The sequence below is a fragment of the Ictidomys tridecemlineatus genome, chromosome 9 (assembly GCF_052094955.1).
Source record: "Ictidomys tridecemlineatus isolate mIctTri1 chromosome 9, mIctTri1.hap1, whole genome shotgun sequence".
Taxonomy (NCBI): Eukaryota; Metazoa; Chordata; class Mammalia; order Rodentia; family Sciuridae; genus Ictidomys; species Ictidomys tridecemlineatus.
In genome coordinates this window covers 31,564,005-31,578,663 of record NC_135485.1, presented here as the reverse complement: position 1 = coordinate 31,578,663, position 14,659 = coordinate 31,564,005, and the positions used below count along the sequence as shown (strand labels likewise).

Here is a 14,659-nt window from a genome sequence, read left to right as displayed (position 1 = left end):
CTTCTCCATAGTATTTTATTTTTCATTATTAATCATATATTCAACCCTAAAAGAATCCTGAGTAAAATATAGTCGAACACCTCATTCATCATTACTGAGGTCAACCAGATGTCCAAATGAACTTGTGTATTAAGCAAACAGCAAAAGTTAGTCCTATTGAAGTTGACAACCCTCAAATCTTAACCTGATTCTATTTCCTCCATGGATGAGGCTGACAGAAACACCATTCCAGATAATGTCTGGTTGTAAATAAAATAGTTAATTGTTAGCAGAAATACACAGAATGATGCTATTTTAAAGGGTCAGCCTCTATGCACGAGAGTTTTGTTTTACAAAGGTGACACCCTCAAGTGAATCAGAAAATAAAAGCTCTTGCAAATACTTTTATGATCACTTTTATCTAAGAACTATCAGTAGGGAAGGAAGACAAGGGAGAAATTCACATGGTGAAGGTGAGAAAATCACTGGGTACAAAGACTCTCATTCTATCTGCTAATCAACTAATAAGTGTTTGTTAACCTGGAGTCCAAAAATGGAATTCTGGGGGTATATGTACTTGGTACTAATAGATATCTAGGATAGCAATCCTGTGTTTTTTATTTTAAGCCTTAAAATATCTGAGAACAATGTTTACCAGATAGCTTTGACTATCCGCGGCACAAACACCAAAAATCAAACTTGAAGATGCCTGGAGACAACTTTCCCATAGTGGGGTACACGTGACAAAGACGGCTCACACCAATGAGTGGACACAGATGAAGAATGCCAATGAATACTTTTTAGTCATGTTTTTCATTTTGTTTGATAAAAAAAAAATCTAGGAGTGATATAGAGTTTTCCTTTCAGTTTAGATTTAAGTGAAAAAAATGAGTTTGGAAGGATAATGAAAACAAAATTTCTGAGTGTATTGTGGATAAGGCAAAAATCTGCAAAGGTGGGAAATCCTGCCTGTCCCTGACCTATGGCTTCATCTATAATTTAATTCCACTTTACAGACCTTCAAATCCTTCTTGGATTCTCCACATAGAAAAATGGGGACTAGCTAATAGATCTAAAACCTTACATATTTCTCTATACACTTAAGAAAGGACCCCGGAGCACCAAGGCAACTGGCTTTAAGACTGTTCCATGGACACATGGCTCTCAGTTCTGAGCCAGGGACTGTGTCATGATCCTTGTTGAATATCTGGTATCTACTGTGGCACCTGGCACAGAGAAGGTGCACAGTCATTACTGGTTGAGTAAATGAGAGATTAATGAACAAAGTGATAAATTTTTCATTTTAAAGTCAGATCCACATTGTGGGTTGTTTATTTTAATGGTGACATACACCACATTGACTTTGCCAGGTATACAAGGGAGTAGTTCTCCTTCTTGCTGGCCCATTAGAATTACCTGGGAACCATTAAAAATACAGACACCTGGTCTCTGTCTGTACAGATTCTGATCTAGTTAGTCCAGAGTAGGGTTAGTGGTTTTTAAGACTACCAGAGTAGCCAAGGTTGAGATAACTGGGGTAAATGGTGAAGATTTAGTGTCTGAAAACAAACCAAACTAATGTAAATGAGACTCCAAACATGGAAGAAATTTAATAAGAACACAACTTTAAAAGTTATTATAGTAGAATAATAATCTCCCGAGTTTCTTGTTATTGAAATCCAGAGGCATCCAAAGTACTATTGCTAAAATTCAAGTAAATATTAGGAAGAAAATATTTAGAAGGCTGAGAAGTTTAAAAGCAAATAAGTGACAAATGAAAACCTAACTTCAGGGCTTTATAAATTGTATTTACATTTTTCTTTCAAGTACATTGAATTTTTCAAAATTAAAAAAAAATTATTTAAATTAAATTTTAAGAGATGATGAAAGAATATATGCTAAGTATTACTAATAAGAAGTAAGTTCCAGTGACTTCTCCCTCTCTCATCCTATTTTGGTGTGTATTTTTAAAAATATAACTACATATAGTGTTGCATATTGTTGCATGTTTATATGTACATAACTTTATATGTTTATAATAAATTCTTCTCAATGAACATGCAGTTTATCGGTTTTCAGGGAAAAATGCAGATTAAAGGTAGGAAAGCAGATTAGGAGAGAAAACAAATCATCATGCAGCCCAGCCCTGCTGTGGGCAGCACGCAGAGCCTTCACCCCAGGGATTCACTGCCGCCCTCCAATCTGTACTTCACCTTTTGTGACAGCACCAGCTCCACCTTTCCACTCATCTCATTTTCTGGCTTCTTCTGGTCTTTTTCTTCTGGCACATCGTTCTTCAGTTGGGGGCTGGAGGAGAACTCCACAAAGGCCACCGTCGGGCTGCATCGAGTCACAGTTGTCGTAAAATGCTGTGGCTCTGAACAGGAGTTAGACAGAAACAGAAAGAAGCAACATAAAATCACAAGAGGGACTATGTTCCTTCAATGAGCACTTAAGACTAGTTCCTCCCCTGGCAACATGAAGCTGAGTTACAGTGTGTGTGTGTGTGGGGGGGGAGGGTGCTGGGGATGGAACCCAGGGCCTCCTACATGCTAGGCAAGCGCTCTACCTCTGAGCTATACCCTCAGCCCAGTTTTTATGAAATTATTTTTGATGTATGTCTTATCTATTGCTGCTACAGTGTGTCAAAATATGACCTTCAAGTCGGGCACCGTAGCGCATACCTGTAATCCTAGTGGCTCAGGAGGCTGAGGCAGGAGGATCGGAAGTTCAAAAACCAGTCTCAGCAACTTAGGGAGGCCCTAAGCAACTTAGTGAGATCCTTTCTCAAAATAAAAAATAAAAAGGGTGGGGGATGTGGCTCAGGGGTTAAGCACCCCAGGATTCAACCCCTGGAACCAAAAAACAAAAAAAGACCCTAAATTGTAGAGTTAGTTATATGAGAAAATATAATACTTTTTAGGAACTGGAGATAGACTTTCAAAAAACAAAACATAACCAAGCAGCAATGAAGTCGCGGATTCTATTTTCATAGCAACTTTAGTTCTATAGTCAGAATTTCCCCAGGAAGCCTCCAGGTGGCAGCACAAGCACACCCCTTGTGGAGTCCACCTACTTACCTTTCCCATTCATGAGGCAACATCCTCAACTCCATCATATCTCAGGAGTTATCATCAGATCTTACCTTAAAACTAGTGTGTTAAGAGACAAACCTGCGGAGGCGAGTTCTGCATTCCCTTTTCTTGGTTTTCCACCATCGTTCTCATCCTCTTGGCTGTCGGGTTCAGTTTCCTCAGTGGTTGTCTGAAAAAGATATTTCCCCCCTTGAATAATGTATCCTTTGAAGGTTCTTAAAAGACAAAGGATATTTCTTAATAGTAAATTTCAGGCTAACATGGTAGGTGGCCGATGTGAATTATCTCTTCTATTCCCTGGACAGCTTTCAGGTGAGAGTCCGTGTTTGTTGGGAGAAGACCATCTCTGAAGGAGGCAGGGGACACACGTGTATTCCCTCTTCCTGGCTCTCCTGTCATGTATACATCCCCACATCCTCCAAGTTTTCTAAATCCTAGATATCATCCACCTGTTCCTCAATACCTTTCGACTTGGCTTATCACAGTGAAGTAGGGTTCTGTGGTTTTGTTTTTTAAAGTTGCCATTAACTTCTCAGGCACCTGTCCTGGGCATAGCTGCCTGTGGCTCCTAACACTGTGGGTTTTATTCTTGAGGCTCTTTTCCTTTCTGGACTCCTAGTGGCTTCCGTTATGGAGTTTCAATTTGTGCATGATCTCTCTCTCTCTCTTTCTGTCTCTTTCTTTCTCTGTTCCTGTCTCCCTCCTTCCCTCCCTTCCTCTCTGCCTATTCTTCTCTCACAGGTTCTTCTTCCTTCCTTTTCATCCAAATAGGGACAATTCCTAAAGATTTCAACTGGGCCCTGTTTCCTCCACTTATGCCGAACCACCCTCAATGTATCAGTGTTTTCCCCAGGTCCACCATTATGTTCTCTCTCCATTTATGACTTGTACTTTCATTTCTAGTCCCAAGAGTCCATCAGAGCTCCAGTTCAGCTCAACCGACCATCAGGGTCATGGTAAATGGATGACACTCAACATGCTGATCCCTCTTCCAAATCTGACCATTTCTGTTCATTCCCAGCATGTGAAATAACCTTTGAAGTGACCGTTGACTCCTGCCTCATGACTGTTCACATTTGCCAAGTCCTGCCAAGTGTGAAGACAACAGTTTCACAGCCATCTCTTCCTTTCTGTTCCTATAGATGGGATCTGTGGTCAGCCCTCACTCCCTGTTCTTCCCCTGAGGGCTCTCTTTCATCTTACCATCCAATCCACCTGGCACACCACCATCATATCATGTTCATCTCTCTTAGCAGGATCTCAATTTATTACTTTTATGCTTGTGTTCTTTTCAGTACTACCTCAGTTGTATCACTTTTATGCTTGATGAATTTATACTAGTAAGAAAATTTAGTCAACCTAAATGTCCAACAACTGGGGAATGGCTGAGTAAATTACTTGTCGATAAGGGACATATTATGTAATCATAAAAAAATAAGCTGTTGAACAATAATTAATGATATGTGAGAATACTTATTATCTAATGTTAAAAAACTTAAACTGAATATATATATACATATATATGGTATATACATATTTTAAGATTATATATGGCTACAGATATACAAAAATATGCTCATTAATACATATATTAAAACATAAGGGACTAGGGTTGTAGTTCAGTAGTAGAGCACTTGCCTAGCATGTGTGAGGCACTGGATTCAATCCTCAGCACCACATAAAAATAAGGTATTGTGGCCCATCTACAGCTAAAATTTAAAAAAAAAACATAAAAAGTAGGGAAATATGAAATGTTATTAGTGGTTATTTGTAATACACTTAAATTGTGGATGATTTTTTTCTTCTCTTTATATACATTTTACTTATTCCAAAACATCATACAATGATGTATGTCTGTAACCAGAATTAAAAAATAAATGTAGTTTTGCACTGTTTTTCATTGGAAGCCAAATGATTTTAGAATAAAATTCAAAATTCTCCTAAGATTATACTAGTTGCTTGATAAAAATAAATGAAATATTAAACACTAGCTAGGATAACTTCACAACTACAGAGAATAAGTCAGTGACTATAGTGTTTTTCAGTAGAAGTTTCCCATAAAGAGCTAAAGTTGAATTTTTAAAGCATATATAAAATAATTCATAAATTTAAAGAAATTTTCAGATAAAGTCTTCAGAAAAGGCATTACTAAATGCTTTATATCCCCCATGGGATCTCAAAAAGTTATAGATTTATTGGTCTCTTGTAAGTGTATATATTTTATCCATAAATCAAAAATTTGCCTCACAAGTCACCAAAATAAAAGCCCTTTAAAGTTAATGCATCAGTGAAAATTGTCAATGAATTTTTAAAAACAAAGAAACTTTAAGCAACAAATCTTTCAAGTTTCTAAATGATTTTATAATAGCACTAGTGGTAAAAATGTTTTTTTTTTCTTTTAACAAGTGTGGTGTTTTGAAATCCTTGTAATTAGATGGGAATTTCCTACTGATATATAACCTTAGATCAGTTCTAGAAGAAAATAAAAAGAAGTTAAAATGTAATTTTAAAATCTTGGGTAGGAAATAAGCATCATATTGATATATTTAATGAATTTTATAATTGTTTCATATACCCACAAGCTTGAGTTGAATCTCTTTAAGAGACTTAATGAGTGAAAATAATTAAATATTATAGTTAAGTTAGACAGTAGAGAGAGAGATAGGTAGATGGTGTCTCTGTGTGTAGATTTACATTGTTATTTGAGCCACTGAAGAACAACCAGTTTAGCATTATAAAAGAACAAACTGGGTTTTACAATTTAAAGTATACCCACACACATACCGAAATACTAATACCTGATAGTATTTTTGTTTTATGATGCTAATATACACAAAACTGTCAGAAACATTGATTTTTAGCTTCCTTCCCCAAATGAATTAGATTATTGAAAACTATCTGAGGCTAGGAAATAAATTTGCAATTAAAATATGGAGTGATCCTCTTGAGAACACTGGTATTTCCAATTACTAGAAATAAATAACTATAAAACAAGGCCTTTGCAGTCTAAAAATAAAGAAAGAAATAAACATATTTTATTAAATATAAGATGCCAACATTTTTAAGTTGTATTATTTTAGGTAGTACTGAGAAAGAAAGCATATCATTAAATATGGCATACCATCGGTTTTAAGAGAAATCCTGATTTAAAGATGAAAACATGAAAAGTGTGCCACTTGGTATCAATGAAATAAGATAATTCATGAAGCCCTGGAGTCATAATGTATGATGCAAACAAGGCAAGATTCTCCAACATTAACTACTTCACTAAGGATCACTTTATTGGCACACCATATTCCAGTAATATTTGACTTATGCATGACTAATGGACAACTTCTACTTTGAAGAATTAAAATAACTCAACACTTGAACACTGAGCTCTGGACAACCCAATTTTTATTAACCTTGAAATGATAGTTTAAAGATTATATCCTGGCATTTGATACGGTAAAACAATGGTAGCAATAGAAGTAACCACAATCAATATCCACCTCACTTACCAAAGGTCGGCACCAAGGGGGCCCTTGATGTGAATGATCTCACTTAATCCTCAGAGCAAGTTTAAAAGTAGTAATAATACCTGTTACAGGCGAGGAAACTGAGGCAAGGACATTAGGACATGTCCCCTAGTAGGTAGTGGGGTGGGAACTCTGCCCTGTGCTATGACCCCCATGCTCTATCATCTGGACTTGGAGTCAAATCCACCTTCAAGTGGTCCCCCAGTATTTTGAGGTTTTCATCCATAAGCACACTCAGGTATCTGAGAGTTTCAGGTTTATTTCTGAAATGATCAAACTGCCTTTTCACTTTCCTTTCCTCCCTCTACCTCCCATTCATTTATTCTGTATATCAGACCAGAAGGCTGCCAGCCACCAATCCACATCCAGGTTCTGAAGGGGAAGGGGCCAGACATGTAGCCCATGTGAGGCAAACAAATATTCTCCTAAAATGCATTATCTATGGAATTTATACTCTCAAGCTTAGTTTAAATGCACACTAGTCATCAAAACCAGGCTACTACTAGCAAAATATGTGGGATAAATTAAGAGATGCAGCAACCTGCAGTCCAATTTGAATAAAATGATCCCATTTAAAAATACTTTATATGCACTAAGGAAAAAGAGGAGAAGGATATACATTTTAAAAACAAACCACAAACAAAAACCCTTCACAGTACTAATTTGTGAATTGCTGGAGTAGTAGGTAGTTTATATTTTCAGTTTTCTGTCCTCCACAATGTACACAGACTCTCTGAAATCAGGGGAGCTCCCTTTAAGCCAGTTTAATTAAGTTGTGTCTGGCCTTTCCTTCCTGAAGGCTTGTTACTTTTGTACTCACTCCATTACTTCCAAGGAAATGAGTTTCAAAGTTGGCAGTTTTAAGCAGCCCTGATAGAATCAGAGGTTGGCTTCCAAAAAAACCTGCCTTGCTGGGAAATGTGCTTTCTGACCCATACTTTCCTTTGGTTGCAGCTCAAACAGAGAAGGGGCCTTCCCTTCTCCAACTGGCAACACTTCTTCAGGAACGAAAACAAGTAAATAAAAACAGAGCACGGGATGTGAATGAACGAGCACATGGAAGGGTTTACGTGAGACCAAGCCAGGAGCTGGCCTCCTCTTGACTGACAGAGAAGGGATCCAAACCAGCCGGCCCTGGTGCCAGACTCAGCCCTGAGGCCACAGGTGGGAGGTGTCGGCTTCCTAGCTGAAAAGGGATGTGGTCCAGCCACAAAATCTACCTTTGGCTCCTGGCTGCTCCTTTTAATTAGAACCTTGGCAGTGGACTGGTCCAGAGAGGAAGCAAAAGGGCAAGAACCATCCTGAGCCCTAGAGCTTGGGTGCTGGTCCTATTTCTAGGCTGCAGGAGCTGGGGAGTTTGGACTGATCCTTTAACCTCTATGGGCTGGTGCAGCGATGCCCAAGGTCCTTCCTGAGCAGATATTCTGGAAGGCCGAGTGATTTCCTGGCTCCAGTCTTGAATAACTCATCTGGACAAGAGCCTGGAAAACTAGCCTATTTATGCCCTGGCATAATGATCCAGGTGCCACATATGCAATGTATGTGTTTCTCCTTTCACTTTTAGATCTTCAAGTATGTGCTGCCTCTAGAAGGAAAAGAAGTTGCAAGGAAGATCAGCCTTGCCAGGCCTTAAACCACATATACTTTGGAAACCAACAATATAAGGCTTTTATCCAGGTAAGACGGGCCAGGTTTAATTTTTTTTATCTTCCCTGATGTATACTTCCTCGAAATCCATAAACGCTTCTGTATCTAAATATCTTTAATCACTTTTAAAAAGCATTCACTCTAACAATCGAATGACTGCTTCTGGTTGGAGAAAAATGATTTCTAAAGAAATGTTTGTTGACATTTGACATCTAAAAGGAATCTGCAGTTGGTCTCCGCTGGAAGAAAAGAGCGCCCACTCAGATGCCTTTGCCCGGCCTCCACGGAGAAGTGAAGCTTCAAGAAAGGTCTAATTGTCAGTTTTCCTGGATCCAAAAACATAAGAAAAGTGCTGAATTTTCAAAAGGAAGGCCCTGAACTTTCTCGAGATGGGAAAAACTGACCTACCTCCTTACTTCTCTTAAGAAAAAGCAAACAGACTATTTCAGCGACCTGACAGCTGAGTCTGGCCCTGGGTCAAAGAGGGAGAATCGCCAGAGGCCTGGTGGGAAGGTACGAACCAGCAGGGACAGTGTGGGCTCTGTCATTTGGAAAGAGTGGATGAGAGGGAGCTGGTCAACAAGATTAAAGAGTGACAGAGAGGTCAAGGGTGGGGTGGGATCTTGGGAGCCTGGACAGGACAAAGCCAGAACTGGAAGAGAGCTGCAGGAAGAGCCATGGATCTGCAAGGGCAGCTGCCTTCTGGGAAAAGCTGTTCACATATGTTCGATTTTTAGAGAATCAGAGCTGGAACAACCGACAGGTGGAGCTGAAAGCTGACACGGAATTCATCTCATTTGTATGAAATTCACATTGGTTCAAGATGGTAATTTTGATGATCTTACTTTCATGGAAATAAAATATCACTTACTATTTTGGGCTTCTGAAAAAAATGTATGACTTCTTTTCTTACAATAGTAAAAATTACTTATGGGCACCTGTAATCCATGAGTCCCTACCCAGACATCATGCTAAGGGTTGTATAGATGTGAATTCTCACTATGACCATCTGATGCATATGCCATTATTATATTTAGTTTTAAATATAAAATGAGTCTCAGACAGCTTGCCTTGTTCAGGTGGAGTTTGATCTTTGAGTTAGTGCCTGGAGTACTTTGGATATTTTAGGAAAAGATGGTTTTGGTACCACTGAGGAAAGAAGAGGTTCAAATACAGACATAAAACACTGATAATGGACCAAGAAAAAAAACTCAGGAATGGCTTTGAGTTTGACCAAAGGGGTTGGCGGGGGGAAGTTTCTGCAGGCTCTAAACATAGGATAAATTAGTCCTCAGTTTTAGAACTTCCAATTTTTTTTTCCCAATCCTGTATTCTGCGAGTTTGCATTTATGCTATGACATGATTTTCTAACAGAAGCCCATATTTTAAAATGTAAAGAAAAGTGCTATGTTTCCACTGGGCTTTTAGCAGAGATGCAGAAATGAACAATCATAACTTGAAACAAATACCCCCCCCTGCAAAAAAAAAAACAAACAAAGTAAAACAAAAACCTCTGAAATATCCCATGGATAACTGGGAAGGAGGGAACTGATCCCTCTATATAAGTGTAGCACCTGGTCACTCTCCCTTCCTCACAGGGACCTCTCCTGGGCTCCTTAGCACTGTCCAGTCCTTTAATGCTACTTTTCCCACTATGTGGAATGACTTCCTTCCTCCTCCTTTCCAATGCAAATACCTCACTTAAGATCAAGTTTCAAAATCCACATCCCACACAAAGCCTCCCAGACTATGCCCCAATCTGCAGTGATTTTACCTGTTCTTTGCAATCTTACATCCCTCGGGTCTCCTTACTCTATAATCTAGTATTTAATTATGCATTGCTTTATATACTTTTCCAGTTGTTTCATGAAAACTTTGGCTTCCCTCAGCAGGTTTATAAATTTCCCTTCCTACTTCAAAAACTGGGGTGTCTTCATTTATTCTCGGGTAGCAGGCACCCTAACCGCAGGGCAGTTGCTATCACAACCTCATTACCACAGGGGTGAGGCAATGAGGGTCACCTGATTTTTGCTGGTATGGGTAGGTACAACTAAAGTATTAAAAAAATAAAACCTCAACTGAACTTAGGATCTATTTCCAAAGGAAGAGAGCCTTGATCCCAAGAGCATCAAATGAGAAAGATGAGGAAGAAAGGACCCAGAGATGACATGACGTCATACAACAGTGCCCACGGCAGCCCAGGAGGCTGACACTCCGACCTCCCCTCACCCAGAGGGGGGTCCTGGCCTTCCCTGTCTACTCCCTGCCTCCTGCTCTGAATGAATGCTCCTGCCTACTACTGTGGCTGTGCCCTTTGAGCAGTTCCAGCTTGCCCGAAAGGAATTGTGACATTTTAGTGGTGGGTGAGGCTACTCCTCTGTAGACAGTGTATCAGTTGGGAGTGCAGTTTTTGGAAGAAAGACACTATTTAAAAAGAAGAACACTATTCCTTTGAGAGTGCCACGGGATTGGGCAAATGAGTTAGAGACAGAAAATCAAGTCCAAGCTGGTATCAATCTCTGGGAGGCTCTGAAGCACAGACTCCTGTTTCAAGCCGGACGCCATATTTTATCACGATCAATTCTTTCCACTTTACAACAGGAAGATACTGGCAGTAACAAAGTCAAGGAGAGCTCTCCTCGGAACAAGAAAGATGGAAGTAAGATGAGCAGGTAAACTGGAAAAGGGATTCCTTTAAAATGACCCTTGGGATGACACACTCAGAGTAGAAAACTTTTGGTGTCCTACATTGCAAGTGAGGATGAAGAGTGTCTTATTAAAATGAGGCAAAGTCCCATGTAGCATAGCTAACAACTTTCCTTATAGTCTAATAGGTATATACAAATGGTTACCTGCCCCGGAAACAATGTACCAGCTCCTGCCATTGTTAAAGAGCCTACAGAATTAGAAAGAGGATATACAGTGTCACTAGGTATTCAGAACCACAAGGGTTTACTGAAGTAGAGATTACTTGGGACCATGCAATTTCTCCAAGAGACTAACCAGGCTTTTCTAGGAATTTGGGCCTATGTCCTGAGTCTAATTAGGATCTGGGTGGTTCCCAGGGGAAAAATCCATAAGGCCACCTTTTATTGGGAGTTCTGGTTATGATAAGTAGGAACTTCTGAAATAGAATAATTTCATAGAATTTTGTTTCTCTTAAAGTAAGGTATTTGGGGGAATATGTAGTCACCATAAAAACTTTTTACTGAAGGAAATTTAGAAAAAAGTTAAAAAATGTGGCAAAAGGGAAATAAGAGCAGAATTACTGTCTTAGAAAAATAATCTCACCCCTATAATGTCTAATTAATTTGGGGGCTTCTAGTTACAATTTAAGAGCATAAATTAATGTTTACTCTATCAGTTACGTTCCTAGAACTTGCTGCTAGAACTTGATGTTCCCTTTCATGATAACTCATAAGACCTCTTCAGAAGTTATATTTATGCAAACATAAAATGAAATTACAGTCCAGGTTGACAGACTTGGCATTTGCCTGGGTCACTGAACTTTGCTCTTGGAGACCAGGAAGCACGCTCAGGTGATAGGGACATGATCTGGGTGTCTTCCCATCTGCATCTTTTTTGTAGAGTTTTGAGTGCTGTGAAAAAGAATTATGTCCTTTCCACTTCTCCAAGAAAGATATGATTTTATTCTTCAAAGAACAAAGCCCAGAGATAAGCAAAAATAAGATTCAGTGCAGAGCAGAAACTCAGCCTCTGGTGAAGACAAGTGGATTGAAGTCTGTATCCTGTGGCAGTGACAGTTTTGGCTTGATCAGTTAAACCAGTTTGAGCCTTTTGGGTGAGAGATATAAGTGAGCTAAGCAAGTGTCATCTTCCTGATGATGTTTCTTATCCAAAGTGGAAAATATAATGTTATTTTGAGTTCTCTTATCTACTATTAAATTGCCTTACCTATTTTCGCTTGGTATCAATAGTAGTCCAGTGCTTTAAGTTACTCTGAATTTAAAGGGTTAAGTTAATTAAAAATAGTATGTTTTTAATAAATTTTTGCCCTTTTTAACTAAAAAGAAAAAGATCCTTTAATATATATATTCAAAAATGGAAAGTCAAGCTCTGATAGCACCAAGTTTGTTTATTTGTTTTCCAAAATGTAGTAAGTCTACTGAAATCCTAAACCAACAGGGGAAAGGAGGCATTTTAAAGACTGATTTATTTTTCCATACCATTGGACACCAATAATCTGAAGCTAAGAAAATAGTTTCATTGTTATGGATTGAATTGTGTCTTCCCAATTCCTTATGTGGAAATCCTGACTCCTAGTGCCTCAGAAGGTGACCTTATTTGTTAGGGTTGTTGCAGGTGTAATTGGTGAAGATGAGATCATATTGGAGTAGGGGCCCTTATGAAACAGGGGAAAGTCATGTGCACAGGGAGAAGAGCATGGGAAGATAGAGGCAGAGACCAGTATGATGTGTTTACATGCCAAAGAATGTCAAGACTTCCAGAAGCCACCAGGAGCTAGGAGAGAGCAACAGATTCTCCCTCACAGCCACCAGAAGGAATCAGCCCTGCCAACACCTGGATTTTGGACTTCTAGACACTAGGAATGTGAAATAGTTAATTTCTATCATTTAAGTCCCCCAGTTTGTGGTACTTTGTAATGGCAGCTCTAGCAAATGAATATACCCAAGTAGGAAGAAATGATCATTATCATAAAATGCTTACTTTAAAAGATGGGTTCATCTACAACAGAATTACACCAAAGAGAGAAAAATATCCATTCTTACCACCAGTTGCTGAGGGACAGAATTTGGCTTCTTGATGTTGATCTCAATGCTATTGTTGTCTTGTTTCACCTCCACGGGGGACCCATGGACTCTGGCCACACCTTCGAACATCTGGGATTTGGTGAGGGTCGGGGCAAGTGCTCCTGTGGGTCCCTCTTTTTCCTTCTCCTCCTCATCTCCATGGACCGTCTCTCCATTCATGCTGATTTTCCCATCTACCTATAAATCCACAACAAAACAAAACTGCTGTTCCCCAACCAAAGACGATAACAATATAACACATTCAGAATTGCCTGAAAGAATCATCAGTGATTAATCAGAATCCAAAATAAAATAAGGTTTCTCAAACATTTTCACTGGTTCTAGAAGTTAGGGTTATTATAAATGACGTCTCTCTCCCCACCCACCACCTCCAGTTCTGGGGACTGAACTCAGGAGGACCTTACCACAGAGCTACACTCCCAATCCTTTTTATTTTTTATTTTGAGATAGGATCTCACTAAGTTGCCCAGGGCTGGCTTTGAACTTGTGATCTTCCTGCCTCAGTCTCCCAAGTTGCTGGGATAACAGGTGTGCACCTGGCTGTAAATGCCATCCTTAAGGGCTTTTTAAAAGATTGTCAGTCTTCTCAGGCGACTTTACTATTAGATTACATTTTATGCTCATCTGATGTATGGTGTGTTTTTACTTTCAAGTATAGAAAACCAGAGAATCTTAACACAAACACGTGCCACCTATTTGGGTTCTAGTGATTTTTTTTTCATTAAGTTATCGCTGCTATTTATAACTTGGACCTTTTTTTTTCTGGTTGGAATATAAATCAGGTGAAACCTACCTCAGATAAGGAATACTCCACAAGTGCTCACGGTGTATGGGTCCTTTTTCTGAAGCTATTGTGGAGGGCAGGGGATCTGATACTACAGCACATTGCAATATATCCCTTTTCCTAGTTGGTTTTACAACCCCAAGTTTTGCAAGAAAAGAAGATCATGTATGTTAAAACATTTTTTTTTTTTTTTTAAAATTTCGTACTCACATCTTAGGGAGACAGTGAGAGCAAGAAGGAGGAGCAGACAGGGTGGTTAGCCTTGCTTATAAAAAGACATCTAGAAATCTCTATCTTGAAGTTTGAGGCAGACTGTACTGTGATTATAAATAAGCTCTGAAGTCAGACGACTGAAGAGGGAATCCTGACTCTACCTCTCAGCAGCCATGGACTCTCTAGCAAATTTCTTACCCTCTGCACTCAACACAAAAGTGAACATGACAGTATCTCCATTGTAGTAGTGTTATGAAGATTATATTGTTAGGGGAAGAGGTTAATATGGGAACCGAGTTTAGAACAGTACCTGACCATTTTAAGAAATATTTATTAGCCATTATTGCTGGTAGGCCTTCTAAAATCTTAAAAAAGAGATCATGGGAGTCCAGATATTAATCATAGTTTATTTACCTTATGCCACTGGCTTTCATACTCTATTATGTGATACTCATTTAAAAAAAGAAATCTAAATTACAACTCAGCACATACATATAAATGTGGTAATAGAAGTCTCTCAAAGCAATATTTTCTTATTTTGTGTGTGATCACTATGCTAATTTTTGTAATGTATTTTATCCATTTTGCAATGTATTTTATCATTTAAAATATGCTGATTCCTAAACCACT

General features: G+C 38.8%; 1 protein-coding gene and 1 non-coding gene across 22 annotated transcripts in view; both read right to left on the bottom strand.

The window, feature by feature from the left end:
- The window catches only part of Limch1 (LIM and calponin homology domains 1), a 312,004-nt gene that overhangs the window by 32,530 nt on the left and 264,815 nt on the right, over positions 1-14,659 (bottom strand). For all 21 annotated transcript variants that reach the window (XM_040292498.2, XM_078021243.1, XM_078021244.1 and 18 more), the window contains 3 exons: positions 12,991-13,209; positions 3,153-3,243; positions 2,193-2,356 (listed from right to left, as the gene is read on the bottom strand). In XM_040292498.2, coding sequence (XP_040148432.2) covers positions 2,193-2,356; positions 3,153-3,243; positions 12,991-13,209 — 474 coding nt within the window. The remainder of the gene's footprint in view (positions 1-2,192; positions 2,357-3,152; positions 3,244-12,990; positions 13,210-14,659) is intronic.
- On the bottom strand, positions 2,494-2,565 carry Trnaa-agc (transfer RNA alanine (anticodon AGC)). Its single transcript has one exon. It is a non-coding gene; the product is annotated as a tRNA-Ala (tRNA).